General features: G+C 37.0%; 1 protein-coding gene across 2 annotated transcripts in view; it reads left to right on the top strand.

Moving 5' to 3' along the window:
* The window catches only part of POLH (Y-family DNA polymerase H), a 214,139-nt gene that overhangs the window by 115,726 nt on the left and 82,749 nt on the right, over positions 1-15,664 (top strand). For both annotated transcript variants that reach the window (XM_089797432.1, XM_089797431.1), the window contains 2 exons: positions 4,552-4,675; positions 4,877-4,990. In XM_089797432.1, the coding sequence (XP_089653558.1) occupies positions 4,552-4,675; positions 4,877-4,990 (238 nt within the window). The remainder of the gene's footprint in view (positions 1-4,551; positions 4,676-4,876; positions 4,991-15,664) is intronic.

Raw genomic sequence — 15,664 nt, 5'->3', positions numbered from 1 at the left:
TCTTTGCAAATCCTGTTATAAACTGCCTCAGCTTCGGCGATCTGTCAACACACTCAGGAACATACTTTGCTCTGATAGCATCTAATGCAGTGCAAGGCAGGAGAATCCACAAAGGAGATGTCCTAGCCCCGAGTAATAAAACCACACAGCGGAAACACAACAAAAAACAACAATAATGCAAGATTTGATACCAAATCACAACTCTTTATTCGTAGATATAATTGATTACATGCAATATGCTTGGCTGAAAGGCCTTCCGGGTTAGGGCCAACTACAAACAACAATTACAAAATCAGTTCTTGAAGATCAACAAGATCCAACTTACAAATCCAATCCTAGCTAGCCTAGATACACAACTGGATAAGAACATCAAGAGAATTCACACTTGTACCCTCAGGTCCACCAAACGATCATCTGATTCTTAAGGCACAGCCCTAGCTCTTCAAAATTTGCATCTGTCCTTTCCCAAAAACTAAACTCCAAAAGACTCAACAAGACCCTTATTTATACTCGTCAAAACGGCTTACGGAACATTCTAGAACATACAAAATAGGAAGGCTGACCCAACAACGGCTAGGACACATCCCAAGGCAAGATCTCATCATAAACATTTCAGTTGAAATAAATCCTGCAAGGTGGCTTGCACCAAAATTGCAGGAATCATGTCCAAAATGCTGACACTCGGCATAAACAGGAAAACTCGGCACCCACTAAGTGCTATAGTAACTTGGCACCAAGTGCTACAGTAACTCGGCACCCACTAAGTGCTACAGTAACTTGGCACCAACTAAGTGCTACAGTATCTCGGCACCAAGTGTTACAGTAACTCGGCACCAAGTGTTACAATAACTCGGCACCAAGTGCTACAATAACTCGGCACCAACTAAGTGCTACAATAACTCGACACCAACTAGAGCTACAGTAACTTGGCACCCACTAGACAGTTCAGTAGCAACATAAGATCCAAAACCACTAGCACTCGGCTCCAACATGAAGGATTGCAAGAAAGCCTAGGATGCTCCTACATCACCTTGAGACGCTGATCTTGGCAAGATAATCACTAATTTATATTGGGCCAAGCTGGAAAGAGTCATGTCCGTTCTAGGGACATGCCTCTTGGTTGCCATAGAAATAAAGGGGTAAGGATGTGGATAAAGGACACACGAAAAACATAAGGTCTGCTCTTTTAGCATTATTACCCTATATGATTCATAGCAAGTATGAAACATTTGCAGAGTAATTATTATGCTCCAAATAACACTTCATATATAGGTCTAATATATTCAAGATCATCTTCAGCAAGTAAAGAAAGGCATTATATCAATTTGGTTGTTCGAAATTTTTGCATAAACTTTACAATTTGCACATCTCTATTTATCAACTTATTCATCAAAAACCTCAATTATGTCGCCACATTCAAACTATACATAAGTGAAATTAAGTTGGCCACCAAGAACACTTGCGGTAAGTGTGGTCCACTTCAGGGGTTAAATGGGACCCAAATACATCATAACACATCTTCCTATGTTGTTTCCAATGGTCTGCATGTAACAACACATCCTCCAAAGTTCACACCAAAATAACACATAGATAAACAATGTGGCACATTAAACCACTGGTCCAAAACATTATTTGATGCAAATAGTTCAATGTGAATGTAATCAGATTGCTTCTGGATTTGATTGTGTGCTATTTTCCGCATCACATTTTGGATCACACTTCGTGATCCATTATCAGGATGTTAGAGAGCAAATATAATTATGAATGTTCAAGATGCAGACTTGGAATGTTAAAAAAAGAGAGGGGGGTAATGATGGAACACAAAACAAGAAAGAGAAAAAATATTCAAGGAAAAAGAACCCCAAGGAAAAGACAAGATTAATACAAAAATCGAAAACCAAAACAAAGAGCAAGGTAAAAGAATAAAATACCCAGTGAAACACATGGACTCGCACCTCCTTCCAAATCTTGTCGGACCCGTCTTGGAGATGTCCTCACATCGGGTACTCGAGTACCCAAGTACCCCCACTTTCGCCATTCTCCAATTATGTCGCTGCTGGGATGGGTACTTGAATTTCTATTTGAATGTTACTGTTGGGTATGTAACATGTTTCTATGTTGAATGCTCAATGGTTCTAGTTCGTGTTGCAATTTTGCTATGTTCAAGTATTTTAATTTGGTATGTTATATCGAAACATCATTTCATTACTAGCATTTCAAGTTTTATATGTATACTATACAACACCCCTCCCTGTCTTGTCCTCCCCTTGCCACCGTTCCTTGGCCGTTTCCCCGCCGTCCCGAAAATGAGGTCCATTGTCTGCCTGTCCCAATAACTCGTCCCAATGTCCCACCATCCTGATAGATGTTCCCCAATACTGGTGTTACATTGAAAATAACACTAAAAACTAAAACCGACAAAGATAGATGAATTAAAAGAATAATACACAACTAATAAAAAATCGGGATTAACAAAACTAAACAAAACAAAAATATAACCTGAAAGATACAAAATATATAAGAAAATGATAATCTCTATGATTAAAAATCAAAAAGGAAAATATAGAAAATAAAGAGAATAAATTAATAAAAAAAATAAAAAATAATAAAAATATAAAAGAAATACAAATATATTAAAGAACATGATAAATTAGTTAAAATGTCCAAAATATAAAAGGAAATAAGAAATATAACAACATAATCGCACAAAATCTTTGCATGCCACAGTAAGATCTATAACAACATCTAAACTCAACCTCCAATGCATATCTGGACCAAAAGAATATGTTCCAATCAAGTAAGCCGACTGAGTCGGCCAGAGTTTAACACAAGCAATAATGCCGAGAAATAGATAATCATAATTTCTTTTGTGGAGCACACCAATGCTTAAAATCTGAACTTGAACACTGCACAAACAATGTCAATATGTCCTCCAAATTGTACAAGCAAAAACAACATTGTGGACCAATGCAGAGTATTCTCTGGACCAGTTGTGTCAAACAACCACTGTCAACTGAATTTCTGAGGATCTGAACGCCTAATAGTGCAATATTCACAGAACATGGACATTGTATTTAAAACTGCAAGTCATCATCTTCAAATGCGAAACAATGTGGAGCATTCTTCCATAGAGGCTTCAAATACTCTCATCAGCATGTTCTAGCTTCCAATGCTATTACCTTCCTGTTTCAATGCATACTTACTCAATATTATCACCAGAAAACATCAAGCCCTGAGACACATATTCACTCTGAACAAGAAATATGAATATCAGTAGCTCTCAATATAAAGCTGCTGACAATGAAAGTCATGATATTGTTATCTTTCATGAGGAATATAAGAGTGATGGTGGTGGTATGTGATATTCCCTACATTGGTAAGGTTAAGTCATATGACATATACAATTGCACCCTTTGTTTTTATTCTAGTCTCCAAGGTGCTAAGCTCATTAAATTAAATAATCCTGTGGATCTGGTTATTAGGAATGATCAGTTTCTCAGTGGTATGCATCACTCTTCCAATGTAGAGTTTAGCTCAACTCTCTTTCAGATTTTCCTAAAAGAGTGGTTCTTATATCAACCTGACTGTGATTATTGTACTTTGTTCATCTAACCATCTTAACATGAAAGATTATTCTTAGAAGAATCCTGAAACTCTTCTGATAACCACCCTCCATTTGGCCCTCAGTAATGTAATGGCTCTTTTAATGGGCTCCTGAAAAGTGCACAAACTCAAAGAAGAAAAAATGTTATTTGACAGGAAAATGCTTTTCTATTGATATAAAAGTTGCATGGCATCAAAGAGAATCAACGTGCAATTATTGGATATTTGCACAAGCCAGGGGAAAGTCAAGCAATGCTGAGGCACTGTTATAAAACTTTATATGACTTAATTGAGGAAATTAATAAATTCCATGATTTGAAAATGCTGAAAGAACTACAAAAGGCAGCAGAAGACATCTATTTTTTCATTCAGTGGGGCTTCTTGCTCACAAATCAATGGAATTCTCTATGAGGTAAGCAGTGAGATGGTTATGGTGGTTGGATTTGGAATGCTTGAATCTACCTTCCTGAATTAAATACCAGAAAGTATATACGCACTATCTCTAGAGCAACTGAAGGAGCTCTGCCCCTCTTCAGTTTTTGCTGTTCTGATCAGTTGTAGTGTTTTTCTGCTATAGTTCTCTCTGTATAATACATCTTCAATCTTTTTCCTTAATTTAGTTATACAAAATTTGTTGCTTTTCATAGTGCTTATGCTTTCTCTGCATGGGGTTTTTTGTAATCTCCCTTTCTCTCAGTGATTTTAAGAGTTACTTTTTCAATCTTTCTCTTTTTGAATATAGATTTTTAATTTATTAAAAAATGGTCCTTTTGCACAAATCATGAGGTTGTAAATGTAATCCACAGTAATTTACTTCATCATGACCTTGCAATAAGGTGAGATTCTTTAGAGACTTAGACTGTTAATGAGTAAAGAGACTTGTTGAAATGGAACTCCTGAATTAAAAGCTTAAATTCAACCAATGTTTAACATGTGCTTGGTTTGCAGGACATGGTTATGGAATATTGCAAGAGGAATCAATGGAGATGAAGTTAAGGGTCGTCTGCTTCCTAAGAGTCAAGGCTGTGGCAAAACGTTTCCAGGTCCTCAGGCTTTAAGAATTATCGCTTCTGTGAGTGTACCAATTGCTTTTTTGATTGAAGTTAGGATGAGCTATACAAATATCAATGTGTCAGCATTCCTTTGCACACAAATTATCCATAAAGCTTTGTAGATGAGAAATCAAGAACTTATATGTCTTCATCATTTGTTCAAAAGCATTCAGGTTCAAATTAATTGAGTTGATTCCAGTATTTGTTATTCTGCCTTGTAGGTTGAGCACTGGTTGGGTGAACTTTCTGCAGAGTTAAATGATCGTATACAGGTTGATCTAGAGCAAAATAAACGCATTGCTCAACAGCTCGTTCTGCATGCTCGAACTCAGCAGGTACACAATGTTTTTTGAATATAAATCTTCTTAGATTTCCTCTATTGTTTCTTTTCCATTTTCATATTTGATTTGGAACTTCTTGTGAGGTTTTCACACCATCGCCCCAAAATTTTTGGAGGCCCTTTTTTTCAAGTAGGCCTTGGCAATATTTGCGAGTGTTGGGAATTTTTCGGTTGCCTTAGCAAGATTTGGAGTTGTGTACAGGTTTTTTTGAATTGACGATTTGTACACCTTGGATGCCTTCGGGCCAGGAGGGGATTTGATTTGTTTTCACCTAGTTTGAAACTTGATTTCCCGGAACATGTAATATTATCCTTAGGCCAAACGAAATTCAAAAACAACATTTTTCTGATGGTCAGAATGATATCTGGCAGGATAAATTGCATATTTTGGACTTAGATTTTTTTTTTTTGAAAAGTTGATATAATTGTACAAGCTTGAGCATTTTCAAAATTAATTAATTTTAGATCTAGTCGTTTTGGAAAATCTTGATTTTTTTGGTGAAAAAGGCAATTTTTGATAGTGAAATTGGAATTGGAGTTTGAATTTTGATTGCTAGGAAAATGATTTATTTTTTTATTAAAATAAAATAAAATTGAAATTGTATTGCAAAATTGAAATTGGATTAAATTGCAAAATCTCAATAAATTGGTTGACATTTAGCCTAGAGGATTTTAGAAATGCTAAAAGAAATTGGTAATTTGGAATTGAAAATTGATTTTGGCTTGTTAGATTCAATTTTAATGATATTTTAATTGCCAAAACATTATTTAATGAAAATTTGGACACCTCCTAGGCTTCCCTTGTTTCTATTTTGCAATTTTTTATCAAAACTAGCGATTAAATAGGCCAATTTCACTATTGGGCTAAGTAATTTTAATGTTGCATTTAAATTTGGGGCATTAATTAAGCGACTAATTTAATTTTGTTTTCCCTCTAGGAAGGTCGGCCCATTTGGAGAGGCAAAAAACTTTGGTATAAGAGGGGCTTCCCCCCCTCTTATATCCTCATTTATTCTTTCCATCTCCTCTTGCAAGTTGAAGCAATTTTCTTCTAGGGAGCGAATTTCCAGCTAAGGCAATTTTTTGGGCAGATTTTCCATTTCTTGGCGGCATTTTTTCTCTGTTTTGGAAGTTGGGCTATTTCTGCCCTAGGTCGAATTTGTGAGGGAAAGTTTGATTTTTTCCTTCTTTGGCAGGGATTTCTTCTTCCAGTTTTGGCGATTTTATTTGTTGATTTGGCAAGGCAATTTAAGGTCTGAATTTTGGCAATTTTGGGAGAATTTGGAGAACCAAAATTCTGATTTAGAGCAAATTTTTCTGCCCTAGGGCAGTGTTTTTCTTCAAATTGCGTGATTTTGGCAAAGGAGGTCAAAATTCAGTGGCATGAGCAGATTTTTTGAAAGGTTGGTGAATTTTGATTTTTGCTAGGGCATCGCATTTTGAAGCGGGATCGATATTTCCGAGATCTGATATGAATGTGAAGAGGCCCGGTTATTGGTAAAGGCATATTTAAGGTAAAATTCTATTCATTGTTTAGAGGTGAAGATTGGTTTTAAAGGCGGATTCTATTCCTTGTTCTTGCTTGGTTTGTTTCTCTTATTTTCTTTTTGTACTCATCATCCACCACTTCATCATTCCATTGATAGGCTGAAGTTGGGAGATATAAGTGTAGATTTCATGATAGGACACTTGGAGAGGCAGAAATAAGCTAGACCACCATAGGAGTGAAGTTGGGAGATATAAGTGTAGTCCGTCCTAAGGTAATAAGTGGTAATCCCATTCCTAGGAAAGAAGGTTGAAGATTGATAAGTGTAGAGATAGGATTTGGAGAGGTAGAAATAAGCTAGATTCCATCGATAGAAAGAAGGTTGAAGATTGATAAGTGTAGTCCATATCATTTAGAATGAAGGTGCAAAAATAAGTGTTTAGGATGGTAGATGTTAGTGCAAGCAAGAACCCAAAGGGAGAAAAAACCAAAAAGGACAACGAAGACATGATGCCTAAGACCACCTTCTTCTTGAAAGTGAAGTGAATAAATGATACCAATATCGGCACGGTGGACATGGTACAATTGAATGATAGATTGAAGGAAGGACAATCCCCTATGGCAAAGAAGATCTACAAGAGCGGAATTGTACACGCAACAGCTTTTCCTCCTACTTTGCCTTGTTCGGAATTGGTAACGGAGTGTGCATCCCAGTTTGATAGTGTGAGCAAGACCATCATTTTTGCTGAAGGGAAGAGAGTGTTAGCTAACATTAGCGAACAAGTGGTCGAAGAAGTATTCAATATTCCTCAGCATAGAGGCATGATAGTGGTAATGATGAATCAAGCGGCCAAGTTCTTTTAGTGTAATCAAGAGGCTTACTTCATTCATCTAAAGCAAAATTGGTTACACAAAGGCAAGAAGGGAGTTACCAAGTCGTCAAAGCTCACTAGGTCAGATTTCAAATCAAAATATGATGACCTTATTGTGCTTCTCAGTTGGATCATGGGTGTGACTCAAGGAATGCAATTCGAGAATTGGATGTACTACTTTATTGCTAAAATTGAAAATGGGAAAAAAAATTTGATTGGGCTAGAAGTATAAGTGAAAATCTAGAGTTGTAACTTAGGACAGTGCAAAATCAAAAGCAATTCTACATGTGATCCTTTCTTTTCTAACTAATTGTGAGACTATATGAAAATCCCGGACTTTAGGCCTTAGGAATGATTGGCAATGGGCTGGGGCAATTTTGGTGCATGAGTCGTATCCATAGCTTAATTTGCACAAGAGCAAGGATTATAAGATGATTTATGATGCCTCTGCCATGAAGGCGGTAAGGATATTACAAGGGACACTTGCCAGGAGGCTCGCATTGGAGGTGGAAGCAAAAGTTAATAAGTATGGCAGTTGGTTCATCCAATTTCCACAATTTATATACATTAGAGTGGCAGGAAGTACAGTTTGTCGCAAAAGACTTCCAAGGTACCCACCTGACAAGATAGTTTTGATGGAGTTGGCTAGGCAACTTGAGCATTATGACAAAATGATGAAACTTAAAGATGAGACAGGGATTACCTTCTCATTTGGAATAGGCAATGATACTTGTCCCAATCCTGTCGCCTTTGCAGTTGTGGAGAAAGAGTTAGAGCGATATCTTCTAGGATGGTATAGAGCAAGACAGGGATTCGACCCTAATGGTCTTATGGAGGCATCGCACGAAAACATATTCAAACACATTACTACTATAGAAGATTTTTGGGCCAATGTGTAGGATGACTTTCAGGTGAGGAAGTTAGCTTTCTCAAGATTGTCAGTGGGCATGATGAGGGCAATCAGATGGAAAGGCTTTGATATTTCCGATTAACTTGAAGATGATGAAAATGTGCTAAGAGAAGATTATGATACAGTAGATGGAATAGAATTGGGTTTAGTGGATTGGGATGATCATTAGGATCCTTCCTTAGAGGTAGTTACAAGGACAGTTGATCTACACATTGAGTCATAGTAAGGCAATTACAAAGTTGGAAGGTATGCCTTACTCATGAAAAGATGAACCCGGAGGAAGAAGGTCCAGCGGAGTCAGTCAGATAGAAAGGTGGAGGCAGTAGCCAGCAACAAAGAGTAGTTAAGAGCAAGAAGGGAAATTTGGAGGTTGAGAAAAGTAAAGAACATCAAGAGCCTCCAACAAAGAGACAAAATACAACACTGTCAAGGGAGAGCATAATTGAGGCTAGTAGACGAGATTAATACAAATAGACAATGGGTCTTGTTCGAGGTGAGCTCTGATTCGAAATCGAGTGGTTACGGTGATAATATTGAGTACTCTCCTCTCTCGGAGAACCAACATGGAGATGTGACAGTCACTAGTAAAGAAGAGGATAGGCTAATTGATACTGAGCTAATAAGCCAGGCGCCTAAGGTCATTGTTTATTCTTTGGTAGTCGAACCAAATTTAGATTTGGGGAGATGTACTGCACTGCTATGGTTAAGGCAAATGCTTATGCCAAGAGGCGAGGTGGTGACTTTCCGAATAGTTGAGGATATTCAAAGGTTAGTGGAAAAGGAAGATGGTGAGAAACAAAAACAACTTGTAAAAACATTGACAAAGGTAATCAGGAGTGATGATGAGGGTCACCAAAAAGTTTATATTGTTATACCAAAGGTTGGCAAGGCAGTGGATGAGATTGTAGCTCAGGAATATGAGATAGTTGAGCATAACTTGGGAAGAATCATGGATGACATGGAGTGTGAGGAGATCTAGGAAGGCATGGTTTCAATAAGGGAAAAATTGAGGAAGGAAAACGAGAGGATTGTAAAGTTGGAGGCCGAAAACAAGTATTCGAGAGATTGCCAGCCTATCCAATAGTTGCATCAGACAACCCTTCTGCAAGACAGCGAGAGCAACGTAGAAGAGATACCGGCTTAGTTGCGCGAGGTCAAAGATTGGACCAATGATATAATTCAAGATGGGCGAAATTTCTTGCCTTCCTTTATCTCGACATTTAGATCATTGGTGGCTATTAGAGACAAATTTAGAACATTTGAAGGGGAGTGGAAGGATTTCCTTCTAGTCAAGGACTTAGCCATTCCCAGGTTACAGACATTTATTGAGCTACTGGAGAGATATTTGGAGAGAACCAAGTTGATAGATGAAGGAGGAACGAGTATGGTGGAGTCTTGGTTTGTTGCCTTGACCATCAGATTGAGGATACTTGAAGAGATACAGAATGAGATTGCACAACACAGCCCAAGCATTGACACTTACATTTCAACCATGATGAGCGATGTTGGGGCTGCACTTGATTTTGAAGATATCAAAGAGAATGTCAATGAGATAGAGTTTGGGTCGAGATTGGATGATTTGGGGAAGGTTGCCATCAAAAAGAAGCATTTGGGCACCCTTGCCTCCCTCAATACCTTTATTGGATAGGCAAAAGAATATGGGTAGCATCATGAGAAGACATTGCAAGCAACAAGCAACATGATGAATTCGGATGAGCTCAAGATGAAGCACACACTTTGCCCTCCCATGAAGTCAATGATAGGCTAGCCAAGTTCATTACCTTGGCTAAAAAGATGAAAAAAAAGGGTAGAATTATATTAGATCATTTGATGTAAGCCAAAGTGGCAATTTCTCTCTTCTTCTTGGGTAGGATAGGTGTTTGATTTTGAGTGGCTACCATTTTGGTGCCTTCTCATTGGTTGCCACTTTTTTTTTCAATGGTCCATTGATGAGGTGGTGCCTTCTCATTGGCCTATGGGGTGGCAACACTAATTAGGGTTTTTGGGATTCGATTTGGATTGTTGATTTTACCTCTTAGTCTCTACCATTGGTTGTAATTTTGGCCCCTATATAAGGCCATTTGCTCTCATTTGTAGAGGGTTGAAGAAAATTGTTGCTTAGATAATACCAAAATTGCTTCTTTATCATTGTTGTGTCTCGCATGGTGATTAAGAGCACTTGGTGTTATTGCATGGTTTCTACTTGCAATGGTTGAAGAAAATTGTTGCTTAAGATAATACCAATATTGTTTCTCTTTATCATTGTTGTGACTTGTATGGTGATTAAGAACACTCAGTGTTATTGCATGGTTTCTACTTCCTATAGAAAAATTTAATTGAAGCTGTTAAAGTAGATTTTATTTCAAGAAAGTTGTTAAGAGTAAGAGTAGATGGATAGTTACATGGTGATATTAGTGGATCTTTGATAGGGATCTATAAACTAGTCCACTAGCATCCTAGCGGCTTGTTAGGAAGCCTTGCGTGGTAATCTAGTCTTTTTTCCTTGAATCATTGCATCTATGGAGGTAGAGCCGCTAGTGAGCTTTCATTAGATTCGATCCCTGTCCATTTGCTAATCTTTCCATTCATAGGAGTAAGACAACGAGTAGTGTAGTAGTTGGAGTTCATTTAAGAAGAAAGTTAGGAAGGCATAAGTCATTTGAACACACACCTCCATCACCACCATGAACATTAGTTGGCACTCATATACTTCACGAAGCCAGACATCAACATCATCACAGCAAGAGTTCGACAATACTTGAATGAACAATTTAAGCCCGCCCACATGATTAACGAACAAATCACATTAATATAACTGAGTTAGTATCTGTAGGTGTAAGGAACATTGGAGTTTTTCTCATGTTGTCATGAGTATTTACTTTTTAAGAGAGGAAATTGAGTGTTTGACATTCTATATCAAGTATTCAATTGCTATATGTTATGTAATGGTACAAAACTGACATGAACAGAACTGACCTTTACAATTTTTTCATTTGACGCTTAATTTTTTTAATTTTCATCGTTTTGCATTCATCTTGCTGCATTCTAAATATTAAGAAAGAAATTCTATAATTATTGCATCATAAAAAGTAATTTTTTCTTCATTCTTTCCTACAATATTTTGATATCACACATCTTTCATAAAATCATAAATAAAAGAGATTTGACCACAGACAGAATGCGATGAGAAAATGAAACTCAATGTTCAAGTTTTGTGAACAAGGGAAAATGTTATAGCTCCCTTATCTTGTGTTGGAGATGCATGACCTATAGGATACCACATAGATTCTCACATTCTTCGTACAGAAAGTGAAGCTTACAATTTAGTTTTAAATCTAAAATTTACATTCTGGCAATAAGTTGTGCATACCCGGACCATCGTAGGAAGCTTACATGGTACTTGGTTTTAGTTAGAGTTAGTATTAAGTAACCAATATTTTGATTAAGCTACCATAAAGATATTTGTTTGAGTTTATTAAAATTGAAGTATTTATCATCAGTTTTAAATGTATCATTTAAGGTTGCAACTTGATGATAGCCTTATACTCCTTGCTTATTATAGCTGATTGACTCTTGCTGTTATATTGTGCTATATTGTATTACTATTTTCCTATGTATGCTGTAAAAAACATTCAAATTTGATGCTATCTCATTGTTGGTAAACCTGACGTAGAAGGTTGAGGAAGTTTTATGTCACTATTAGAATAAAAAATTTGATTGTGTGAAAAGTTATAATGATAATAATACAACACCCACTACACAAACAACAAAGATAAAAGTACGAGAAGTAAGGTGGTCAATGAAGCTGGGGGCGAAAAAGCAGCCAGCTGAGGTGGTCAATGAAACTGTGGGTGAAAAAGCAGCCAGCTGATATTAATATTGGTCAAGTTCCTGTTTGTGAAACAGAGATCTATTCATTATCAGAAAACGAATAGACAACTTGAAGTATTGTACCCTGAACTAGACGAAGCTGAAATGCTATCAATTGGCAAGAAGCATCTGCATCTGAATTTCTAAGCCCGAGGATATAAAATATCAAAAGATGTATGTGCCAGTATGTAGTCCTTAAAAGGAAAACCGTGCAAGAGAAGGCTAAGGATGGAGCCAAAATCTTTCTTCATGTAGTAATTCACCTTGACATGTAGAAATGGATAGACATATTTCTCTAGCAATGAACTAATGTAAAGTTTGAATTGACAGCAAAGGGAAAAAATGAGATAGAATAATTTGGAGAGAAACTCTTGAATGCTGCCAGACACCTTCGACTTGGTGAAAATAATTAATGAATTAAAATTGGATGAGTGTAGTGATGAATGTAGTGCAATGATGTTTGGAGTGCCCCCTATTTATACACCAACCCCATGGAAAATAAGAGAGAGACTTAATTCAGGCATATATCTCAATATAATGTTAGTGCACCCACATGTAGGCCACCTAGCACAAGTGGGCTTATTAGATGTGTAGACTCAAACACAAATTATATTGTACCAGTTAAGATGACCATAATCTGTGCCACACGAAGTGCTAGTTTAATTGAGATTGTGTGTAAAGGTTGAAGTCAATATTATGCATGGTAATTGTTAGAAAGTAAAGTACACCCCACAACTGTTGGGTGGGGGGTTGAAACAGTTGTGAGCAAATGAATCTTTTATCCAACTCCAATAACCAAAAAAATCAAGCATAACAAGAGAAACCATACACAATGACACAATGATTTGTTGGAACCCTTGATCAGAGGGAAAACCCCGGTGGGGACGGTACCCACAAGATAGTGCACTAATATAAATGTTCCTTCTGAAAGGATGTCTCTTCTTAGTAGCCAAATATAATGCAATCAGTACAACGATCCCCTTTAAAGGAAAAATCCCTGTTAGGAGACCTTGAACCCTTGTTAGAATGTTCAAAACCTGTTAACGGCTTGTAGGAAGACAAGTGAACTCATTGTCCAAATTGCTTTAGTTAACAATGAAGAGTAGATTGTCAAGATAACAAATCCAATAAGCTGAACCCGACCAATACTCTAACTTAATTGCCAATATAGATCCTTTTAAGTCCAAATCCAACATCCAACATTATCTCTGTTCTGCTCTGATCAAATTCACATCCTTTGACCATTTGCGCACAATACAATTGACTTCACTAATACATCCAAGGAAAACATCTTTCCTTTATGCCCTATCAAATAACTAATTAGGTATGTTTGTTAAGGCTTTCCCAATATACAATTGATTACATAGGAACACACTAAGACATACACGCCTTCTTAAGCATCAATACATTTATAACAGATCTCTAGGATAACAAATCCAATAAGCTGAACTGACCAATACACTAACTTAACTGCCAATACAGTTGCCTTGAAGTCCAAATCCAACATCCAACTCTATCTTTGTTCTACTTTGATAAAATTCGCATCCTTTGACCATATTCACATAATATAATTGACTTCACCGGTACATCCATTTTTTTTCCCCTTTATACGCTATCAAATAACTAATTAGGTTGGCCTGTTAAGGCTTTCCCAATACACGATTGATTACATAGGAACACACTAAGGCATACACGCCTTCTTAAGCATCAGTACAATTATTGCAATAGTGTTCCCAAACATTACAATACAATTAACACTTCATCCAATAATGATCAACACGTTACACTAACATAATTAACTGCTAGTGAAACATATTGCATGGTCTACTTTTGTGACCTCTCCATAATAGTTTCCAAGATATGTGAACACAAACGTAGCATGACAGACATGTCATCAACCATGATCCAAGCTCTCTAACCTTAATTCCACTTCACTAATAAGATACAACCAATCTATTGACAACTATCTCTGACATAATTTTATGTCCACTAGTTTGCTACTAGTCTTCACCAAATGCACTGTAACTTAGCCAAACTTCAACATAAACATAAATGAACATAGATGTAGCATCTACACTCATTTGTGAACATAATCCTAAGCTCACATAGCTTAACTTGTTTTGTGCCAACTTCACTAAATCAATAAACTCTGCGATGTACAAAGTCCCTGTCCGTCATGAACTTACAACAGATGTTGTCATCAATGACAAACCCGTCATCAATACAACACATCATCAACATATTCAAGTACCGACCAAACTTGTATTCCCAACAATCTCCTCATTTGGTATTGATGGCAACATATGATGAAAAACCATCAATATAAACAATTTTCTGATTATGTTCAATATATACAAGTTCCCTAACAATCTCCCCATTAGAATACAATTTTCTGAATATCCTCCACATGTACAGCTTACACATGCTCAGATCAATCCTTTGTCTTGCTTGGTTTTTGTTCTCTCCCCATTTGGTAAGGTTTTTCATTGTTTCTCTCCCCCTTTGACATCAATTGCAAAGTTGCCAATATCCCAAATAGCAATTAGAAGAGCCCCCACTTTGGTAAACATCCTTATCAAAGTACCTGCATTGGATCAAGCCAATTTGGAATACCAAGAAAATATTGGCAAGAGCCAACAGATGCTGTTACAAAATTCAATCATAAGAGTTTTTCAATCAACTTTCCTCACTGCGATCACTCCCCCATAGGAGTAGCACCAAGCATCATGTCCAGATGTATGAATAGTGCTTTGATTGTACTGGATTGATGCAATGCTGCATCAGTTACTTTCTATTAGGTGGGGACATTACCCCAAGCATACTTCTGATATACTCAAAGGTGTCCTTAGCCAATGGTTTAGAAAAGATATCTGCTATCTGTTCCTTTGTACTTACATATTCCAATCCAATCTCATTTTCTGCAACTTTCTGTCTGAGGAAATGATACTTAATAGCAATGTGTTTAGCCTTCTATTGTAAAACTAGTTTTTTTGACACACTCACAATACTTGCATTTTGATTATGTAAAAATAGGTTTTAAAGGACCCAAAACCTTTAACAAAGTATCAGAGAAACAAGAATATAAAAGTTTAGAGAACAAAAGGCCTCAAAGCCAAAAGAGAATAGACAGAAAAAACCAAAAAACAGGAGGCCGAAATACAACTATGCAGTAAAAGACAACAAAAGAAAAACAAAAAGACAGTCCTCGGACAACTACAGTCTTCAACAGGTCCGTAGCTTGGTCTGCCAGGATGTTCACATTTTTTGCAAAAGCTTTCATGTCATCCAACTTTTTTGCTTCCACTGCTTCATTCTTCTTGGAGTTAGCCCTTGTGCGCTTGCTCGGGCCCCAGTCCTCATTCACAGTAGGGGAGTGTTGGCCTTTACTCTGTTCCATCTTGTTCAACAGGGTGTTGAAGTTGTCAGCGCTAGTCTTCAAACTAATGTAGTTTTGATCTGCTAGTTTCTTGACTGTTTTCTCAATGTTACTCACTCTAGAATCCACACCATTCATCCTTTTTTGAAGATCTT

This window comes from Cupressus sempervirens, chromosome 8 (assembly GCF_028749045.1).
Source record: "Cupressus sempervirens isolate cs-2001-9-10 chromosome 8, ASM2874904v1, whole genome shotgun sequence".
In the NCBI taxonomy this organism is placed as follows: Eukaryota; Viridiplantae; Streptophyta; class Pinopsida; order Cupressales; family Cupressaceae; genus Cupressus; species Cupressus sempervirens.
This window is presented reverse-complemented; position numbering and strand designations above follow the sequence as displayed.